At 49.2% G+C, this 22,849-nt stretch overlaps 1 protein-coding gene across 1 annotated transcript; it reads left to right on the top strand.

The window, feature by feature from the left end:
* The first annotated feature begins 11,990 nt into the window (after positions 1 to 11,990).
* Positions 11,991 to 15,737, top strand: LOC135810615 (uncharacterized). Its single transcript, XM_065324108.1, has one exon. It carries the CDS (start codon positions 11,991 to 11,993, stop codon positions 15,735 to 15,737), a length of 3,747 nt encoding a protein of 1,248 aa, XP_065180180.1.
* The last annotated feature ends 7,112 nt before the right edge of the window (positions 15,738 to 22,849 follow it).

Below are 22,849 nucleotides of genomic sequence, written 5' to 3' on the forward strand. Positions count from 1 at the left end.
TCCCTAACCAACTCAACCACATCAACACCTGGCTCCTCTTGGCACATCAGACCATGCCGTCCTGCTGCCTGAGTTCTCCTCCTCAAAGTCTTCCCCCACAGCAGCCAGCACCTGCCGTAGCCCACCATCTACTGACATCCTTGAAGGTGCCTTGGACCTATATATTAGGAAGATCCCACCTCCTCGTCGGAAATCACGCCACAAACCCTGCCCCTGGATGACTCCATCACTGAAATCAGCTATTAAAGTCAAGAGCGATCTCTACAGCATCTACCGGAAATTAGTGCTGAAACATTGCGTTTTTTTCCTTAGTGGCTTAGCTGATACCATAACGATCGGCTTATCGGCTAAATGATTATTATTGTAACTACATCAGTACATGAACATTCTGTGAATTTCCAAAAAAATACGAGTCCAACATCGCCAACGACGCAAAGCGGGCGCATAGGATCCGATGATCCCGCAACAAGTCTGTCAGCTGTTCGGACTGACCAGACGAATACAGACAAGACAGAGGCAACTCACTGGTTGCAACCCAAGAGCTGATGGTGCCCTTCGCCTGTGACTTCGCTAACTCCAACGATGAAGTCAGAGAAGCCGGCCAGGGGTGCAGATCGGCGGATTTCGACGGATGAGCTGACTTGAGGCGCACCAACAAGTAGCTACTACCTCCGACAAGCGAAACTTGACGCTTTTTTGAATTTTTTTGTGTTGGTACCGCAACTTCACAAGGCTGTGAGGCACTCATACGACCTACTTGTAGCTCCATGCAACCGGTTGCAGGAAGAAAAGCGACGAGCTGTGAGTGGCCCATGGCTCAGTCGTAGTCACAGGCAAGTCAGTCTCTCGTGTACCAGCAAAACAGTGCGCGCGTCTCTTCTGCGAAGGAGAATCGTCGTGCTTTCGCGTTGCAATGGAAAGCCAAGGAGTTCTCTCTCTCTCCACTTGGTCACTCGCAGCACAGAGTCCATACGTCCATGCCAAACAATCCTAGCGTCTTTCAAGTAGCCACCAGAGCGATGCGTCTCTGGTGGCTAAGGAAAATCGCCAGGAATTGCTGCAGGCAATTTTGGACAGTTGGCGAGAATACCCGGCAAAACAGTTCGAGTCCAGGCGCTTGTGAGGTGTTGCACAGTTCTTACCACGTCAACCTGGATAGTGGCGGCTGAAACGACTACCCTCGACAACCGTGGCTCGAGCACAGCACACAGGAGAGACATCGAGATTTTCAGAGCGATTACAACAGGGGTACTTGCTGCAACTGAATCAGCTTTAGACGCACTTTCGTCTCAAAACAGCAACAATTCCTCTCGAGACGAAACTGCGATCTCTGAATCAGAGGAGAGTGATTCAGCCTAACAGATGTCTCTAATGTTCTTGTTGAGCAATACAAAGCTGACTTTTGGTGAGTCAATCATTAGTTTTGATTGTAAAGTGAGAGTTATTTCTAGTAATTTGAAGTACAAAACGCGCCAAGTTTCGCTTGTCGGAGGTAGTAGTTGCTTTTCTGTTTATGCTCAAAATAGGCCCGACGCCAGGCCCTAGCTCGTCGTCGAGCAAACCTGGTTCGGGAACCGTCGACAGAACGGAAAACATGGAAACTGAAGACCACTTAAAAGTCTTTACTGTCTTCAGCTCAAGACTACTCGCAGTTGGAGGGAACTCCCGCCCCTGCATGCAGCTAGTGTAGACACATACTGAGCCTGCCAAACCTGCATGCTGTATGTAAGAAAAGTAGTCAGCTCAAAAGACGGCGACGTAACGGTGATTGCGTGGATGTTTCTCAGATCGCGCTTGTTCTTTACACGTACATCGATGTTGCAAGTGTACGGTCATGACTGTACATATTCGTGACGTACTCGCAACACTTTCGATGAATGCACGCTTTGTACGACCCCCAAAAGGGAGGAAATCCCGTACCGAGCGTAATAGAAGTACCATTCAGATTCTACTCGTTTAGCCGATAAAATCGAAATAACCGTTCGATCTATTTCTTATCGAGTAAGTAACGAGTAATCGATATAATCGTTTCAGCACTACTGGAAATACCCATCCCCTACAAATTTCAACAAATACAAACACCAACGTAACTACGTAAAATGCCTTTCCAGATCCTGCCATCGCTGCTACATCCGCAACCTCCGTGCCACGATATCTCCCACAAACCCTCGCCTCCCATCCCTCCCTGTGCTCATTCGTCAACTGCGAAATCCTACCAGCGCCCGGGTCAACCTTCGAAGATGGTGGGCCCCAATGGTCGAACAAGCACCTCTCTGGCATCCATTGGTAACTTATTGAACCGCCACCTCGTCAGTGCTGGCTTACAGGTTGACCCGGATGCTCCTATTCCCACTATTTCCTCCCTACCTCCACCAGCAACTACATTGCACTCCCTGATCATCACCTCATCGACTGTTCACAAGTATATTGCAAGACTGCCTCTGAACAAATCCCCCGGAGCTGATAGGATCACCAATGAGATCCTCAGGAAACTGAGCTACTCAATTGCCCGCCCACTCTCCATTCTTTTTAACCTTTCCCTCTCCTCCGGCACATTCCCGTCACGATGGAAGTCAGCCACTGTCATTCCAGTGTACGAAAAATAAAGGCGACAAGAACAACCCGTCTAATTACCGACCAATCTTCCTCCTGTCCTGCGTCTCCAAACTGCTAGAGAGAATAGTGTACGACCTCTTGTAAGACCATATCTCCCCTCTTCTTCACCCCGCACAATCTGGCTTCCGTCGTAAGGACAACACATCCCTGCAATTATCCCGCATAATCCAGGACCTCTGCTCCCTAAAAGACCAGCGGCAGGTCTCCTGCATCTGTTTCTTCGACCTCTCCAAGGCCTTCGACACCGTGTGGCACAAGGGCCTGATCGCCAAACTTCGTGCCCATGGTGTCTCCGGCTCCCTACTCGCCTGGATAACTAGCTACCTCTTGGACCGAAATCAGTGCGTCACAGTAAATGGAACCTTATCTGACCCCGAGTCTGTGACATCCGGAGTGCCCCAGGGCTCCATTTTAGGTCCCCTGCTCTTCCTCACATACGTTAATGACCTCCCCTATTCAATTCCCAATATCTCTTTGTTTGCAGATGATACCACTGTCCTTGCTTCCTCCCCATCTCACGCCACCCTGTACCCCAAAGTTCAGACCTGTATCAATGACATTGTTCACTGGATGAGCACTTGGTACCTTAAGCCAAATGTGACCAAAACCGAGCTCCTCCTTTTTCCCCCTCCCACAGATCCAGTGCCCATCTTCCACTTTCCCGATGATCCCGGTCACCCTATCTCTGTAGCGCCCCACCATAAACACCTTGGCATTGTCATAGATTCCGCCCTCTCCTGGCCTCACCATGCTGATCATGTGTCGTCCAAAGTATGCCGATCTGTCGGCATAATGTCAAGTCACTTGTCCCGTTTGCCCAAAAATTGCCGGATTAATTTTTATAAATCATACATTCTTCCCCTCTTCACGTACGGCTTCCCTGCCTTGTCCACCATTAACAAAACCCACATAGGTAAATTAGAAGTTCTCCATCGCCGTATACTGTGAATCATATTCCCGTACTGGTCGTTATATCTCAAATCTAGACTTGTATGCTGCTGCATCCACTACCACTCTGCAACATTACCTTGATGCTTCCAAGTGCACCCTGGCACATTCAATTTTCCTTGACCAGCACCCTGCTCATTTACAGTCCTTAATTGGTTCAATTCAGGTGGCACCACCCGAAGCTGCGTTCGTCTCCCCCTAGCTAGGTCTACCCCATTCGTAAATTCCCCTTTCTTTTCCTCCTACTCCACGTGGCCTCCACTGCCTCCCAGTGTTAGACAAGCTCCAGATATGCCCAAATTCCGTACCCTCGTCAGACAGCACTTCAGTATCTCCCAGTAAACAAAGTCACAGTCACCACTTCCGCTGCAATAGCTCGCTGAGCATCCCATTGCTTTGTAAGTTGCTAATCCCTTCCCACTTTGTGTACGTGCTCTTCATTTTCTTTTTCTCATCTTCCGTGGTTGGTCTCACCCTCTCCCTCAATTCAATTGGCTGTCTTGACATGCCACGAGGTGCAGAAATAAATAAATAAATAAATAAATAAAAATAGTAAATGAGAAATCTGGATCAGTATTGGTTTATATACTCACAAAGCAAAGTGGTAAATACAGTGGTGTGTGTGTGAACTGTGGCAACCTAACCCAGTTCGCATATGAATCATGTTGTGGTTAAAATTTAGGTTATTTCTGAAAACAAGGTCATGATTTGGCGTTTTAGATTAGATACAATCCTAAACTCGGTGTTTTGTTCACTACCCGGAACTAAGCAAGAACAACATTGTCCTTGTGGCTTGTCGTTTGTAGAGACTTGTATAATAATCACATCCAGAATTTAAGTGATGGTGTGTTCTCTGGTCTAACAAACCTCCGAGAACTCTAAGTATTCTCAATTGCACCACTGAACGCAGGGAACAGTTGCATAACGTAGGGAACAGTTGCATAACGCAGGGAACAGTTGCATAACGCAGGGAACAGTTGCACAACGCAGAGAACAGTTGCATAACGCAGGGAGCAGTTGCATAACGCAGGGAGCAGTTGCATAACGCAGGGAACAGTTGCATAACGCAGGGAACAGTTGCATAACGCAGGGAACAGTTGCATAACGCAGGGAACAGTTGCATAACGCAGGGAACAGTTGCATAACGCAGGGAACAGTTGCATAATGCAGGGAACCGTTGCATAACGAAGGGAACAGTTGCATAACGCAGGGAACAGTTGCATAACGCAGGGAACAGTTGCATAACGCAGGGAACAGTTGCATAACGCAGGGAACAGTTGCACAACTGTGTTTATATATAGTACTGCTTAATACGTAATGAACAAACCTGGAATATCTTTGAGTATTATTATCTGGAGAATGAAGTTGAAGACACCACTGCAGCTGTACTTATGGTTGATAAATATGGTGGTAAAGACACACCTGGCAATATGGCGTTAAACACACGCCTGCCCACACACGCTCTCTAGGCTGCAAAGTTCTAGCACAGAGCTCTCCTTCTCACCACCACCACCATCAGTTCCCGCCTGGTGCCTTGTCGATGCATGTGTAGGATTCCCTTTCCTAATAGTAATACCAGACTATTCCCAGGTTTCATCAGACACTCAAACTGTTCATATAGATAGTAAAACTAAGGTTACTTGTCACAGAGGAGAGGAGAGAAAGGCAAGAAACACGTGAGCATGCGCGCGGCTTACAAGGCCAGAGATTCGTCACGTGGACAGGAGCAGGAAATACGAAATACAAATGTAAGAAATAGCAATCATCAGTAATCATTGGCCTGTACTACACAATTCCCCTCCTCTCACCATTCACGACCTCGTGAATAATAGGCAAGCAGGGCAAAAACAATTAAATTTATAATAATTACGGGTATACAATGACCAAACTACAAAACATAGTCATCAAATCTCACAGGAGCAGTGCGGATCCGGCCTGATCGACGCACTAATACTGGAGTAGCAACAGGAGGAGGTAGGGGTGAGACAGCAACAGGCGGCGACAATGGAGGCGTACTCAGCACAGAGTCATCTGCATCATGTGGCACAACAGGAACAAAGTCATTAGCTGACAAACTCACAGGGCCGGGGAGATCATGGACAGACGACGGTAAGGAAACTGGGCACGATCAAGTACCTAGCTTCAAGCGATTGAAGTGAACAGTACGTTCAACTCCATTCAGCAATAACGTGTATGATGTCGGACCATGAACACGCACAATAGTATGTGGACAAGACCAGAAACGATGAAATTTACGGTGTTCGCCGGCACGGATAACTGGATCATGAAGATATACTTGCTGACCGACAACATAAGGCTCACCATGAACGCGACGGTTATAGTACCGTTCTTGAGACGCATGAGCAAGATACGCATTATGACGGGCTTCAATGTGAATATTGCGCAGAGAAGTGTCGAGACTACGGACATAGGTATGCATATCAGTGGAAGGTAGCGAAGGTAAATTGAACACAATATCAGCTGGTAACCGGACATCCGCACCATACTGAAGGCGCGCTGGACTGAATCCAGTGGACTTGTGCACTGCAGGACGATATGATGAGAGGGTACGTTGCATCCCACTCCGTACTGGTTGGAGTAATGCGGGCACGCAGCAGACCTAGAAGAGTGCGGTTGACGCGCTCCACCAGACCATCGCCGGAAGGATGATACGGCGTGGTTCGCGTCTTCCGGATACCAAGGAGACGGCAGATATCCGCAAATAGCCGAGATTCGAATGTGGCCCCTTGATCTGAATGAAGCTGTTCAGGTGCACCGAACCGACTGATCCAACCATTAACGACAGCTGCAGCGACCGAAACAGCAGTGATATCGCGCAAAGGGAACGCCTCGACCCATTGCGTAAAGTAATCTGCCATGACCAGGAGATACTTATGGCCCTGTGAAGTTTTAGGCAGAGGACCGACAATGTCAAAGGCAACAATTTCGAACGGATAACCGGCAATCATTGGCTGAAGTGGTGCACGGTTTGTGGGATTCTTCGCTCGAATCTGTGTACAGGTGTGGCAGCATTGAACAAATTCGGTGATGTCAGAAGCCATTCCAACCCAGTAGAAATGCAGACGAGCTTGAGACAGGGTTTTCTCCACACCAGGATGGTTAGCAGTAGGAAGAGAATGGCGCGCCTGGTTATGATGAAGCCGAGACCCAAGATCGGCAGAGCATCCCAGACCACACCACCACTCCCCTTATTCATGGCTCACAAATGACGGGTTCACGTGGCTCTAGTAAAAAAATGTACAGCGATCACGGCTCGCTCCTGAATTGAGCATTGTACAGTAGGTATCGTTTATAGCGTGGGTGTTTGAAAAACGACTTTCTATTCTTATTTCCGATATTTCTTACACACGATAAATCAAGTGTGGCATATCATATGCATGTGCGCAGGGGCAGGAAGATCATCGTTCAATGCCACGCAGTACTTCTGTCCATGTGGGTGGTCATAGTCCCATAAGCTTATATGTGGCTATGCAAAATGAGTTACATGGCCACAACAGTTGAATCTGCAGCACTACGACGCAAAGAGAGTCACATCAGAACGGAATTGGACAGATGTTATTACTACAGGCGATACACTTTGTACCAATCTGGCATGTTTCGCTACACAAAGTCCATTCTTAGGACCGATCTATTCTACTATGGGATAAAATTGCTTGTAAGAATAAATGTGCACTTGAAATCCATGTTATGATTATGAAAACATGAGGGTTCATTCTTGTAGGCAGTATATTCTTTTACACGACCACGCTATAACCGATACGCACTGTACGACCAGACGGGGTGACTTACCAACATGGTCATGATCCGCAAAAGGAGGCAGTGCATACAAGACGGAATCACGCAAAGACAACTGATAAATCTGTGACCAGATAATCTTGACAGTTCGACTAACACCAGAAATGTCATCTTCCGGAGAGCGAACGAACTTGCCACTAGCCGCGTCATACCATGACCAGACTGTGGATAGCTCCGGATCAGAGCCTTGAGCATCAGCTATGATGCTAGATCATCCAGCTCAACGGTGACAGCACTGGATGTAGCTGGTGCAGCATCTCGCGGCGGCGGAGCCGGGGCAGCATCTAATGGCATATAATGAACGGTCTTTTCCTGTTAGCTCTGTTTGTCAAATACATGAGATAAAACGTCTTTCTTGTTGTTTTTCCTTCTACATGTAGCTGCTGCCAGCATGGTAAACGACAGTACCATGGCCTTTTCAGATTTTCATTGTACCTACTTCGAAGTATTTGTAGTACCTCCCGGGATCAGTATTTCCACTTGAAATAATATTCACCCCAATGCCTCATTCTGAGCATTTTTTTATTCGCTTCCATGTTATTGGGCTTATTGCCCGTTTGGTATTGCGAATTCAAATAAAAAACAACAACAACAGATGTTGGCGACCTGGAGGGTGGACAACTCGGAATTCATATTCGGATAAACAGTCAAGCCAACGTTCTTTCCGTCCGCGGGGTTCCTTCAGGTTCCGGAGTGCAGTCAACGCAGTATTGTCCGTCTGGCACCAAATGGTCGTGCCAACAAGTATTGCCTAAAATACTCCGCAAAATAGACGAGCGCAAGGGCCTCACAATCGCTAGCATCGTAGTTGCGCTCAGCTTTCGTCAGTACACGGCTGCCATACGCGATTGGTCGCTCAGTTCCATCCTGGATCCAGCTGAGGACCGCACCAATCGACACATTGCTCGCATCGGTGTCCAGAATGAATGCACCCGCTGAATCTTCAAACTGGGGGAACGCCATCACCGGCGCACTGGCAAGCGACCGCTTCAGCGCCTTGAACGCCGCTTCGCAAGCTTTCGACCACGCAAAGCGAGCATTCTTGCCTGTCAGAGCAGTCAGCGGAGCAGCACGCTGGGCGAACCCACGGATGAAGCGGCGATAATATACAGCGAAGCCAAGAAACTCGCGGACAGCTGTGATCGATTTCGGAGTCTTCCAGTTCCTGACCGCGATGAGTTTGGCCTCATCCGGGCAGATGCCCTCCGCTGACACGCGGTGTCCTAAGAAAGTGACCTCCTCCTGGAAGAAGGAGCATTTCTTCAGATTAAACCGCAGCCCAGCAGACCGAACTCGCGCGAACACGGGCAGCAGAATCTGGAGTTGGCCAGACAGCGTTTCGCTGGCATTCAGGACATCATCAAAGAACGCACGGCAGAATGGCTGAGGCGGTGTGTAGCATAAGCCACACAGGACTGCTTCCATAACGCGCTGAAATGTCGCTGGGCCATTCCTGCAGCCCATCGGCACAACATTAAACTCAAACAAGCCCAGTGGCGTGGTAAATGCCGTCTTAGCCTTGTCGCTTCCTTCCATTGCTATTTGCCAGTACCCTGACGCTAAGTCAAGGGACGTGAAATACCGACGGCCAGACAGGAAATCAAGCATGTCATCTGCCCGGGGAATCGGGTAAGCATCAGGCTCGGTGACAGAGTTCAACTTCCTGTAGTCGATACAGAGTCGAAGAGAGCCATCCTTCTTTGGGACCAATACTATGGATGATCCCCACGGACTAATCGATTCTTGTATTATGCCTTGCTTCAACAGCGTTATCAGTAGATCTTGCAGAGCCTTCCGGCGGTGATATGGAATCCGCCTGGTAGGTTGTTTTATAGGGTTATTTTGTCCAGTGTTAATTTTATGAGGGAATATGTCACAGTAGCCATATTCATCATCATGCAAGATAAATAAATTGTGGTTATCATGAAGTAGTTCAGTGAGCTTGCGAGACGGTTCTGTGGAGAGATGATTTTGTGCGTTGATATATTCATCCATGACTTTCTTGCGTTGCTCAGTTAGCGGGATCATACTTGGTGAAACTGAGGAAACCATAGCTTCAGTGTCGTCAATATGTTCACAATCTGTAGGAATTTGATGAAGTTCGGCAACATTGGTATTTTTATGAATGAGTATAGGATGATTTGCATGATTTTTAACAGCCACAACCACACGTGTTTGGTTAGGGCCAACAGTGACAAGACTAGGAGTCACTGCCACATCTGGATGCTTCGCCATAAAGGACTCCAATGGATCTGCCACGCAATCCATCTCAACCGTGCACACATCAACAGCTGCACAAGGCACCAAGACAACATGTCCTGCAGGTACCGGCAACTCCATCTCAAACACCACACGAGATGAGTATACCACAGGGTCGGCCACACTTTCGGGCGCACACGCAGGGACAACGCCAGGCTGAGCCATGGGCTCAACAACCCGTGCAGACAATGAATCGTCAGACAGACCAGATGAGGATGATGCATGTAGATTTATATGATGAATATTTTGAGGATGATTGGATTTTGCATGATTGTTTTCATGATTTTTATGTTTCGGCTCAGTGTCGCTGGTGTCAGACAATGGCTTCGTAGCACACAGTGTCTGTGAGGGAACATGTCGTGGGCCACTAACGCACACAGACACAGACTCCTCGCCAAACGTCAACATTCCTTGGGCAACATCCAGCACACCACCATGCTCAAAGAGGAAATCTGATCCAAGAATGACATCTTTGTGGATGGCATCTGACAACACAAAGGAGTGCACAAATGAGCAGTTGCCCAGGCGGAATGCAAGCTCTACAGATCCCAACACAGGCAACTGTTCTTCGTTCACCGCACATAAACGCGGAGCAGACTCGAGTGTTTGCTCAGATTCAAACAACGAAGTGAACAAATTTGCGCGCAACAGCGATACACTTGAGCCCGAGTCGATTAATCCAGACATTGTTGCAGTCCGGAAACATACATCTACATGCAAGACAATGGGCGAAATAGCATTCACACAGACATCATGCAAATTAAGGGGCTCGTTCTCCTCGACTGGCTGCTGCCCCGCGTCACCAGTCAATCGTCGTTTTTTCGATTCATATGAGGACAATAAGCGAGGAAGTGGCCAACTTCTCCGCAGCCATAGCACGCGCAGTCGGGCTGCAGTGCTCCTCGCAAACCTCCGCGTCCGAAACGGCCACGACCACGGCCACCCCGCAGCCGTCCTTGCTGTTGTCTGACAAAACCGTTCGTGAAAGCGACATCAAAATTTTCAAGGATGCCGCCCAGGCGATCACGTTCCGTGCGTTCCTGGTCGCCATTTTGATTCTCCGTGGCAACGCGCGGCCGGATGGGGCTGTACTCCGAGTGCCTGGGTCGACTGGGCGCGGGAGTCGAATGTTGTTGGTGTTGCGGAGCTGTTGCAAACACTGGCTGAGCGTATCCCGATCGGGATTGTTCGTGGGCGTGGATGGCACCCACCTCAATCGCCTTTTGGACAGCTGCATCCAACGACGTAGGCCGTGGAGATGCAAGTGCCAGACGCAGGTCTTTCGTTGCCTGGCCGTCGATGAACAAGTGGAGCAGCATTGAGTCCAGGAGCGGCCCACTCTGCCCGGGTTAAGCCTGGCGTGCCAGACGTCGCAGCTCCTGCCCGAATGCATACTGGGTTTCAGTGGCCAACATCACTCTCGGTCGGAGCGTCGCCTCGTGCATAAGGGCCAGTTGCGGAGGTTCCAGTCTCGCGCGCAGCGCTTCGACTGCCTCGTGTAATAATCAATGTGACTGTCCTGAGGTGACATCTCAGTGTGCTGTGTGCTGTTGTTCCTCGCTGTGTGGACATTCTCATGCATGTTTACTTGTCTGTGTCATGAATGATCATTCGTTCATTACCTCCTAGCATGACGTTATTGCGCGCCAAATACGGTTTACCGTGCGCATGGGCGCGCTTGCGCGCGCGCCAATAATGTTGACAATGCTAAGCTTGCATGCGTGACAAGTGGTTCTAGTAGTTGCAGTTGGGAGAGACATGAGGTTCTTGATGGTTTGATCAAGGTGTTGCCGGTTGGCGTTTTTGCTCTTTACTCTAACTTCAGTCTAAGCCTTTATCGTAACTATTCATTACAACCCAGAGCCGTGTGTGTTGGCTGGTCTGCAACGGGGTTGTGTGCGGGGGTAGTTGGGAGAGAGATAGTGTGTGACTATTACAGCTTATGGTACCGAAACCCGGCTAGTGACTATCGTAGAGTTGTTCTGGTGTATGCCGCGACGACGACGACGTCGTGTTGTGGGACGTAATTCCGGTGGAGGTGCAGCGGCTACTGCTACATATTCCGGTATGTTGTTCAAAGGCGATAATTTCGTTCGTCCCTTTCCTGGCCAGGATAGTTGGGAGGTGTTCCACAACAAATTCTTGGTGCTCGCGAGTGTTCAGGGTTGGGACGATGAGACTAAACGCATGAAGCATCTGCCCTTGTTTCTGGATCAAGATGCGTTTCTTGTTTTCACCAAGATGTCGGACGCGGACAAAAAGTCGAAGATAAGGTGCGCGAGAAGATGTTATCGGCATTTGCAATGACACCGGCCCAAGCATACCAAAGTTTCGTGCGCCGTCGGTTGAGGATGGACGAGTCGCCGGACGCCTATGCTGCGGATTTGGAGCGCCTGCTTGCCATTTTGGGTCACCGCAGCGGCGGTAATGATGACCAGGATCCCGTGATTATTGAACAGTTTCTACTGGGCTTACCTGGTGGTGACCAATCTCGAGTTGGTGTGAGTAGCAGTGCCAGGTCAGTTGTCTGCTTTCACTGTAAAACTGTTGGACATGTGAAGCGCGAGTGTCCAAACCGCCGGCAGAAGGGTCAGCAATCGTCTGGTGTAAAGTGTCATTTCTGTGAGGAGAAGGGCCATATCATCATGGACTGCCCCATGAAGCGCAAATGGATTGACAGTCAGAAGAATGCTGTTGCTGCCGTGGGAGAGGCTAGTGTTCAGCCCACATCGCCCACTAGCAAAGCCACCCCAGACCGAGTGTTGTGTGCACCTGTGGCACAACCCATGCAGTTGCCGACGATTTATGTCGATGTCCATGCGGCTGATGGCGACTGGATGCGTTGCACGGCAGTTATTGACACTGGTGCCAGTCGTACATTTGTGTCTGCAGCATTTCTCAAGCAGCATAGATTGTCATTCTCCTCCGATCACTGTGCTGCTCCGTTGGCATTGGATGGCCAGCCCCTGGATGTGCTTGGCAGTATTGAACTTCAGCTACGACGCAATGATGGTCCTGTTCACTTGCCGGTCGTATCAGTAGTAGCATCCGTCGTCGCGACGCTGGATGTGGTCAATGCCCCACTTCTACTTGGTGCAGATGTCGTTGCCGCATCTGGTGGTGTTCAGTTGCAGTACAGTGATGGCCTACTTTCATCAGTAACATTTGGAAGCAACTCGGCAGGCGGTGTGCCAAAGAGTACGGGTGATGCTCCAGTTCACGATCCCCATCCATACCGGCATGTCAAGGTTACGCGTAGCGGTGATGACGTTACTCTGAGTTGTTCGGATGGATCAATACGCTGGGATGCTTCTCGTGGCCAGTGGTTTCTGTCATGGAAATGGGCATCAGGCACACCTCCGACATCGCCAGTTGGCCCACCCATTGGTGAGTACTCGCGTGCTCAATTGACTGCCCATCAGGAGAAGCTATTTTGCCAGGGGGTGGACCAGTGGATCACCAAGGGCTGGCTTCAGCCATATGATGAGTCTGTGCACGGCGACATGGCAGGTGTCTTGCCGGTTTTGGCGGTGGCTCAGGAGCACAAGGAGACTACTCCCGTCCAACCATGCTTAGACTACCGGCGCCTCAACGAGCTCATTGTCTCGGAGCCTGGTCAGAACTCTCCGTCATGTCAGGAGACCTTGCGGAAGTGGCGCATGGTCAGCGACGAGTCATCTGTACTGCTGGATATTCGGAAGGCGTACATGCAGATTCATGTCGAGCCAGAGCTGGTGTGCTATCAGACAGTGATCTGGAAGAGCCAACTCTACACCGTCACACGTATGGCTTTTGGGTTAGCTATAGCGCCCAAATTTATGGACATCATTGTTCAGTGGATTCTGCGGCACCACTCCAACGTGGATAACTACATTGACGATATATTGACGCCGCAGGTTGAAGCAGATGATGTCGCCACCGACTTGCGTCGCTATGGGCTAGACACCAAGCCGTCTGAGCCTCTGCCGAGTGCCAGGGTCCTGGGTCTGCAGATGTCGTCATCGTCGGGCAGACTCCAGTGGTCAAGACGCAGTGGCGTTGATCTTGCTGTGCCTAAGCCACTGACCAAGCGTAGTCTGTTCAGCTGGTGTGGACATGCAACTGGTCACTATCCAGTGTGTTCCTGGCTTCGTCCGGCCTGCAGCGCGTTGAAGAGGATGTCATGCACAGGAGAGAACTGGGACGTGCCAGTTTCACCAGCAGTCGAGGCATGCTGTAAAGAGCTCGCAGCGAGGCTCGACACGGAGGATCCCGTCCGTGGTGCTTGGAAGGTATCTTCCTCTCCAGATAGCCAGTGGCCCGTGTGGTGTGATGCCTCAGACATAGTTCTCGGTGTCGTGTTGGAGATTGACGGTCAGGTGATTGAAGACGCATCGCGGTTGTGGCCCCGTACTGATCACAAGCACATCAATGTGGCGGAACTCGAGGCTGTCGTGAAGGGCCTCAATCTCGCTCATGACTGGGGTGCCACGCGAATTCAAGTCGCTACAGATTCGAAGACAGTGGCCAGCTGGTTGCAGCAGACTGTTCACGACCTGCAGCGCATCAAAACGAGTGGGTTGAATGCAACGCTGATTCAACGTCGGCTGGAAATCATCGACAATCTCCTTGCAACAACGGATATGACGGTGGACGTGCTGTGGGTTCCGTCGGCCAAGAACCTTGCAGATCGGTTGTCGCGGATCCCATCGTCCTGGGTAAAGCTGTTCAAAGGGACGGATGCTGTTTGTGTCGATGTTGCTGCTGCTGCTGCCACTACTGACCGGCAGGGCCTGGGTCCGCTCACGACGGAGCACATTCAAGAGGCTCAGCGTTCCTGCCAGGTCATCTCCACCGTGGTTGGAGAAATCAAGGCCGACCTGCCAGTGTCGCACCCGTCCTTTCGACAGGTGCGTGATCAGCTGCTGCTTCGGGATGACGTGCTGTGCCGGTCTGTGAAGTTGCCCGTGGAAGGTGAGGCGGTGGTTCCAGTTGTTTCACAGGATCTGGAGCCAGTCCTGCTCAGTTTGGTTCATGGGCTCAGCGGTCATGGCAACTCTAGTACCATGCATGCCATGCTGCGTAGCCGCTATTTCTTTATCTCCATGGCTGACAAGTGCCGCCGGTATTGTCGTGACTGTCCTCAATGCTGTGCTGCTAGTCATCGTGCTGGTGCGTCAGTTGCTTCTACCCGTCGCGACATTCCTGGGCGGCCCTGGAGCGTGGTGCATCTCGACACTCTGGAACTTGGGCCGGAGAAGAGTGGCCGCTTCCATTGTGTGTTGGTGTGTGTTGATGGCTTCACCAAATGGGCCGAAGTCGTACCGTTGCGATGCCATGATGCCCAATCCGTGGCCGACGCATTCTTGGCGATATGTTGTCGCTGGGGTCCTCCGGATGTCGTACGCGTCGACAATGGCACCGAATTTCAGAATACTGTGGTCAATGCCCTGTGGAGTCAGTTCCACGTGATAGCCAAGACTGGTGCGGTACGCCACCCACAGTCACAGGGTGCCGTGGAGCGGATGAACCGCACACTGCTCACGATGATGCGGAAGGTTCTGGACACTGCCGACGACTGGCGGTCGGAGCTCGACCTTCTCCTGTACTATTACAGGAATAGACCCCATTCAACCACCAGGCTGACACCGATGATGGCGAAGACAGCCTGGCAACCACGTGACCTAATTGTGGCAAAGGACCAACCTGCCTGCGAGATGAGCCAGTGGGTCAGTCGGCTCGGTGACAGCGCTGCTCGCATCCGTGACCTGATCGAGATGGAGCTATCTGTCCACGATGGTGTTGATGATGAGCATGATCAGCCTCAGCTCTACCACCCGGATGATGCCGTCATGCTTCGTCGTCCCGACCGCAGCCAGAAGTTGTTCTCTCCGTACGAGCCTGGCTGGGTGATCAAGAAAGTTATCAGGCCTTCTACGGTGGTCATTGCATCTGGGCAAAGGGAGAAAGTCGTCAATGTGGACCACATCAAGCCAGCTCCTCGGATCCCTGTAGGTGAAGCACTGGAGGAGCTCGATGTGGCAGATGACTCCGCTCGCCACCAATACACATTCCGTGACCGTGGGCGACTGGTCATGCCATCCCGTTATGCTGACTGAAATGTCACCTGGGGGAGGGGTGTAATAATCAATGTGACTGTCCTGAGGTGACATCTCAGTGTGCTGTGTGCTGTTGTTCCTCGCTGTGTGGACATTCTCATGCATGTTTACTTGTCTGTGTCATGAATGATCATTAGTTCATTACCTCCTAGCATGACGTTATTGCGCGCCAAATACGGTTTACCGTGCGCATGGGCGCGCTTGCGCGCGCGCCAATAATGTTGACAATGCTAAGCTTGCATGCGTGACAAGTGGTTCTAGTAGTTGCAGTTGGGAGAGACATGAGGTTCTTGATGGTTTGATCAAGGTGTTGCCGGTTGGCGTTTTTGCTCTTTACTCTAACTTTAGTCTAAGCCTTTATCGTAACTATTCATTACAACCCAGAGCCGTGTGTGTTGGCTGGTCTGCAACGAGGTTGTGTGCGGGGGTAGTTGGGAGAGAGATAGTGTGTGACTATTACACTCGCGATAGGTGATGTTGGGCGAGTTGGCGACGACGTCCGTCAACATCTCGTGTGGCACACCAACCAGACGCGCCGGCAACAGGCGCAAACATTGTTCATGGGTGTAGCCTGACAGGGCACATGCGTTATCAGAGTGGCTCATATAATTTACAAAATCTTGTCCAGGTTGACTGCCAAACGTGTCTGGGAGCAAGATCGGTTTGGGCAAGGAGGTGGTGGCGGCTTGAGCATGTGAGAATTTACTTGAACTTGCTCGTCCTGCTGGCGACTGTGGTGGTGAGGGTAGTCGTTCGTCGTGTGGTGTGCTGCTTGCTGCTGAATATCTGTTGATATCATGAAAACTCATCTCTTCTCTCTTTCGTGCCTTCCGAGCCTTTTTCATCGTTGAAAAAAATTCAAAAATTTGAATCCACCAAAAAAATTTCCAAGGCACAAAAAATGTTGAGCTAGCTAGCTGAGCCGCGCGGCCGCACGGGCACGAAACCGAAGGCGGTAAACACAGAGTACGCTTTTTTTTCAACAGCAAAAATGGAACGCCGCGTACGCACGCTGTTCCAAAGTTCACGTGGCAGACTGTACAAGTACACATGTACAACCTAGTTACGTACACGTATATTGATGTAGTGCATGCACGAACAGAAAACAAACAAAATGTAGACAGGCAGGCGCCGCGCGATGTTGCAAAGACAGGCAAACACTGAAGCAATCAACAAGCAGGCACTCTAATTGTCATGCACATAAAAGAGCGAACAGCAAGAGACGACAGTCATCATTGAAGTTACTAGTACTAGTAGTTTCAGAAAGAAGACACGTAAATCTACGACATCTCCGAGGTAGAATGGGTGACTTGCGTGGTCCAGAGTGTCAAGGCTTCTTCGGAGACGATCCACAGCTCAGGAAACGAGATCGAGAGCAGCGGTTTACCGCTGCCACCAATGTAGGATTCCCTTTCCTAATTTGAAGAAGGGCTGAGGCTTCCTGCAGCTTCATCTGTGAAAAGAATTCGGGTGGACACACCCATTCCCATAGCGCTGCATATCACATCCGAACCAGTTCCGTTATTTTTACAACGTTTCGGCACTTGGCCATCGTCAGGTAATAACAATGAATACCGTGGAAGCCACACAAGAGCAGTATATACGCAGAGTGTAGCGCCAAAAAAGATGCGAATTATGTCACCTAGTATGACAGAGAGAGAGAAAAGGCGCAACTAGCACATCACGGAGGAGAAGCAGCAGAAGGTAGCGCGCATTGTGCTCTGTGAATGGCGTTACGCAGAGTGTAGCGCCAAAAAATAAAATGATGCGAGTTATGTCACCTCTATACAGAGGGGGGGGGGGGGGGGGGAGAGAAGGTGCAACTGTGCACATCACGGAGAAGAAGAGCGCGCCGTTGTGCTCTACCAAGTGAGGTTACATGCCAAATAATTATGGTGTTAATTCTAGCACAGGAGGGGAGCACGGAGCCCCATGAGTCAATGCACTATGAGGTTAAACTTCCATGCCAAACTGTTACCACCAGGGACGCGACGAGGCATCAGGAATAGAATGGATTTGAGTGACCCGCCTCATATTATAATTATTCAGTGATATTGAAGTAGCAGCAGGGGAAGCTGAGAAAATTCACAACAAATCCCATCCGGTGCTTATGTTCACATGGGGCTTGGCATCACGAATCTCAATTGCCTCGCGCAGTTTGCGACGGGCTCGATCAGGCTCTCTTCCTATTACTTCAACTGCAGAGAATGCACTTTGCCCATAGTTAAGCTTACATCCAGGGTGAGTGGATGTAAGCTTAACTATGGGCAAAGTGCATTCTCTGCAGTTGAAGTAATAGGAAGAGAGCCTGATCGAGCCCGTCGCAAACTGCGCGAGGCAATTGAGATTCGTGATGCCAAGCCCCATGTGAACATAAGCACCGGATGGGATTTGTTGTGAATTTTCTCAGCTTCCCCTGCTGCTACTTCAATATCACTGAATAATTATAATATGAGGCGGGTCACTCAAATCCATTCTATTCCTGATGCCTCGTCGCGTCCCTGGTGGTTACAGTTTGGCATGGAAGTTTAACCTCATAGTGCATTGACTCATGGGGCTCCGTGCTCCCCTCCTGTGCTAGAATTAACACCATAATTATTTGGCATGTAACCTCACTTCGTAGAGCACAACGGCGCGCTCTTCTTCTCCGTGATGTGCACAGTTGCACCTTCTCTCCCCCCCCCCTCTGTATAGAGGTGACATAACTCGCATCATTTTATTTTTTGGCGCTACACTCTGCGTAACGCCATTCACAGAGCACAATGCGCGCTACCTTCTGCTGCTTCTCCACCGTGATGTGCTAGTTGCGCCTTTTCTCTCTCTCTGTCATACTAGGTGACATAATTCGCATCTTTTTTGGCGCTACACTCTGCGTATATACTGCTCTTGTGTGGCTTCCACGGTATTCATTGTTATTACCTGACGATGGCCAAGTGCCGAAACGTTGTAAAAATAACGGAACTGGTTCGGATGTGATATGCAGCGCTATGGGAATGGGTGTGTCCACCCGAATTCTTTTCCCTTTCCTAATACTTGAAGTAGTAATACCGTGATGCCAGTCTTACTGTACAACAGCGGCACCTGGGCACCCACTTCAGTGGCCGAGGCCCAACTGGATTCGTTTCACCGCAGGCAGTTGCGTAGTCTCATCGGTATTAGGTGGCCACAAACAATAAGCAATGCTGCTCTCTACAAGAGGTGCAAAGCACATCCGATATCTAACTTTGTTCGCCTAGCCAGATGGAGACTCTATGGCCATATACTGCGCATGCCAGACGGATGTCCTGCTGTGGCAGCTATGATTAACTATTACCAGGTGAAGGAAACAGTGTGGAGAGGACGGCCAAGAACGACTCTGCCTATCGTGCTATCCCGTGACCTGCAGAGGGTGGGGCGGAGAGGACTCAAGACGTTGTCTGATCTCCTCTTCCTCCGGGAGATTGCACAGGGCAGAGGGGAGTGGAAGGACCTTTGCAAGGACGTCTGCAAGTCCAATAGTGGCGTCTACGACTAAAACCAAATAATATTGCTCCGAAATATCACAGTACTGCTTTTCATAACTGCTGCGGTAATAATAATTTAAAAACATCTTTTTTAAATACCAACAAAATTCCTCTCTTAACGTAGTGCGTGGGTTTGCATCCACCTGCCACCATTTTACTGGATTATTCTCAAAACGGAGTCGACAATGCCCTTTATCCTGTGTCTGCGTCCTCTGTTCAATCTGAGCAATGCTGTCATGTGCCCCTTAGCAGGTACGTCTTGTATTGTATTTCTATTTCTGTTGTCGTTGCTCTTTTTATTTTTATTTTTCATTTCCCAATTCCCAAGTCCATTCAGCACGTGCGAATTTGTGGGCGGTTTACCACCGCTGACATTGACGCGTAAGTGCATAATAATAATAATAATAATAATTTGGAAAGGATTGGGAGAACTTCAAATTCAAAGGATCAGTCGGGGAAGTGAACTGCCTGAAAAGAGAAAAATCCGCCAGACCCACCAGGACTCGAACCCGGGACCCTGCTTGTCATGAGCAATGCTCTAACCACTGAGCTATGGGACCAGGCTGAACCTAGAAGGCGCTGACAATCCTTTCCAAATTTAATCACTTTCTTTCACCTCTGGTAGTTTCCAGAAACTGACCGTGGTTGGTCCCCTGGGGGAGGGAAAAAGACCCAAGTGCCATCAGTATGTGTGGCACGTGTTGTGAGCTGCCTTTGGAGTGAAAGACTTGTCAGCGCCTTCTAGGTTCAGCCTGGTCCCATAGCTCAGTGGTTAGAGCATTGCTCATGACAAGCAGGGTCCCGGGTTCGAGTCCTGGTGGGTCTGGCGGATTTTTCTCTTTTCAGGCAGTTCACTTCCCCGACTGATCCTTTGAATAATAATAATAATAATAATAATAATAGTTAAAAAGCTTCCGTGGAGATAAAAATGTAATCAACGCAATAAATAGAGTAAGCTGCGCACTCAGTACAAACACCATAAGCAAAACTTGTTTTCATGTAAATAAAGAAGCTTGTTCCTAAACGTTTTCGTCGCCATCTCATCAGAGGATTACTGGCAAATCAACAATAGCTCTTAACTCAATATATATACGCACAATGCAAGTAATAATTTAGACCCTAACTAGCGCGATAAAATGAGAGCTGAAAGAAACATTACACCATTCAACGATATCAGGTGACAACAGATGCGATAAATTCACCACTAGAAAGTTACCATGCAACCACAAACGAGAACTACTGATCTAAATTCACAAACAATTTCAACGTAAACAAATTCTTTTTCTGCCTGCACAAAATCGGCTTGGAGGTGAAAATGTAGATAGACTCCAATACACGCAAATACCTTTGACTACGTGAACGAGACCAAACAGAAAAGCAATCATCAGCATAACTAGAACGACAATCACTATTCTGAACAAGATGGTTGGCAACAGAAGATTCATACACCCTAACAACGCTACTAGAACCAGTACATACTTTGGAATTACGTGACAATGAAACCGACCTGACATTCCTTCAGCTGCTGCCAATCCAGACGAGGCCGATGTAGATGTCAGTACCAAAGGCACGTCCGTTACTGGCACTGCCTGCTGCGATGATGCTCCCTTTGACGTTCCAATGGCTGTTGATGTTGATGAAGAGGAGGAGGGAGATGAGGAAGACGCTGACGACGACGATGACGACTACGACGGAGACGATAAAGACTCTGCTAACCTCGCCCTAGAGCGAGTCACTGGTCCCGCAGACACACCATCCGGTGGTTTCTTCGGTGGCCGGCCACGCTTTTTGCCACCGGAGGTGGACACACCGGATGACGGTACCAAGGAAGTCAAAGAAGACGAAACCGCAGATACCCATTGCGCGAAATCGCGCATCTATGAGCGACATCCACATAAACTGCTGGGACCATGGTTGTGTACTCGAATCTCATTCTGAGCACCCTTTTTTCTTCCTTTTTTCAGCCGTTTTTTGCAAAAAGTCCTCGAGCTCGATTTTTTTGATCGATCGTTCTTCAAGGAAAGACGAGTGGACAATCGATCAGCAGGGCCGAGGACGAATGCGTCTGGTTGGAGTTCTTGCGTGGCACAGGATGACCAGACACACATATAGATACATTGCGACGATCTAATCTGCACAGTGTTTCCTAATACCGCACGCACGACGGTAAGTACAATTCATGTGATTTCAAATTGTTTGTGATCTACAACGTCGCGAGCAGGATGGAAATACAGCAACAGCACGGCAACCGTTATACCAGGCAGTAACCAACAGTCACCTCCATCACATTCTCCAGATCAGAAGGCAAGTGAGGCAGTGAACATGAAGAAATAAAGTATGAAAGAATGAAAAGTGAATAATTCAAAAATCTCAGAAACGTTGAACGTAAAAAACACTGAGAACAAGAAAAGTGACTTACTTCGATGGCGAAAGACAAAGCGAATGTTCCTCGTATGGACCTGGCTCTTGCGGAATCAGCCACACTGTGGAACCATGTGTTAGATTCTACAAGGGATGGCTACCTGCTCCTCACCAACCAGCCTCCACGACGGCGGTAAAGTCGCCAAAAATACGAAAGTTGAACATTTTGTGCATGCATGCAATAGAAAATTTGTGCTGAGTATGTCGAGTGGCCATTCGAACAGGACAAAGCCGTTGCGCAAGCTGTGACCCTGAAATTTCGTCCATTGGTAGCGAGGGTAACCCTGAGCTGGAAAGTGCAAGGGATGGCATGCTACACTCCCCCGCATACGCTTGACAGCACGATTTGAGGCGTGGAGTAGTAATATACCAGTATCTTACTACCCCCTGATACCTGATGCATGGACGTCGTCATCTTCATCCCGCAGATCGAAAATGTACAGGTGTCGCGTGATTTCGCGCAATGAACGATGATGACGGGATAGAAGGAAGAGACGGTAAAGACGAAGGCAATGACGAACAAGCCGATGACGACGAAGAAGACAACGACACCCCAGTTGGTTCCGTCCCCAGCGAGGGTGCACCTCCAGTCGCAGTACCAATCTTTGGGGGACGACCTCGTCTAGGCCTTGACGACCGTGCCGACGTGCTTGACGACCGATTTTGTGTAGGCAGAAAAAGAATTTGTTTACGTTGAAATTGTTTGTGAATTTAGATCAGTAGTTCTCGTTTGTGGTTGCATGGTAACTTTCTAGTGGTGAATTTATCGCATCTGTTGTCACCTGATATCGTTGAATGGTGTAATGTTTCTTTCAGCTCTCATTTTATCGCGCTAGTTAGGGTCTAAATTATTACTTGCATTGTGCGTATATATATTGAGTTAAGAGCTATTGTTGATTTGCCAGTAATCCTCTGATGAGATGGCGACGAAAACGTTTAGGAACAAGCTTCTTTATTTACATGAAAACAAGTTTTGCTTATGGTGTTTGTACTGAGTGCGCAGCTTACTCTATTTATTGCGTTGAATAATAATAGTAGAAAGGAAAAGGACATATGGAAACGAGTTAAGAGTAACTCTCCACCACTGTAACTAGATACTATATACAGTCAGAAAGTGCAATAACTAGGCACAAAACTGACAGAGTACTGAGACATTCGACGTCCTGACACCTAGCTTCAACACATTCC

The sequence above is a fragment of the Sycon ciliatum genome, chromosome 2 (genome assembly GCF_964019385.1).
Source record: "Sycon ciliatum chromosome 2, ocSycCili1.1, whole genome shotgun sequence".
Classification (NCBI taxonomy): Eukaryota; Metazoa; Porifera; class Calcarea; order Leucosolenida; family Sycettidae; genus Sycon; species Sycon ciliatum.

What these genes read in the sequence shown, in the direction of transcription:
- LOC135810615 (XM_065324108.1), top strand. Translation starts at nt 11,991, where the DNA reads ATGGACGAGTCGCCGGACGCCTATGCTGCGGATTTGGAGCGCCTGCTT.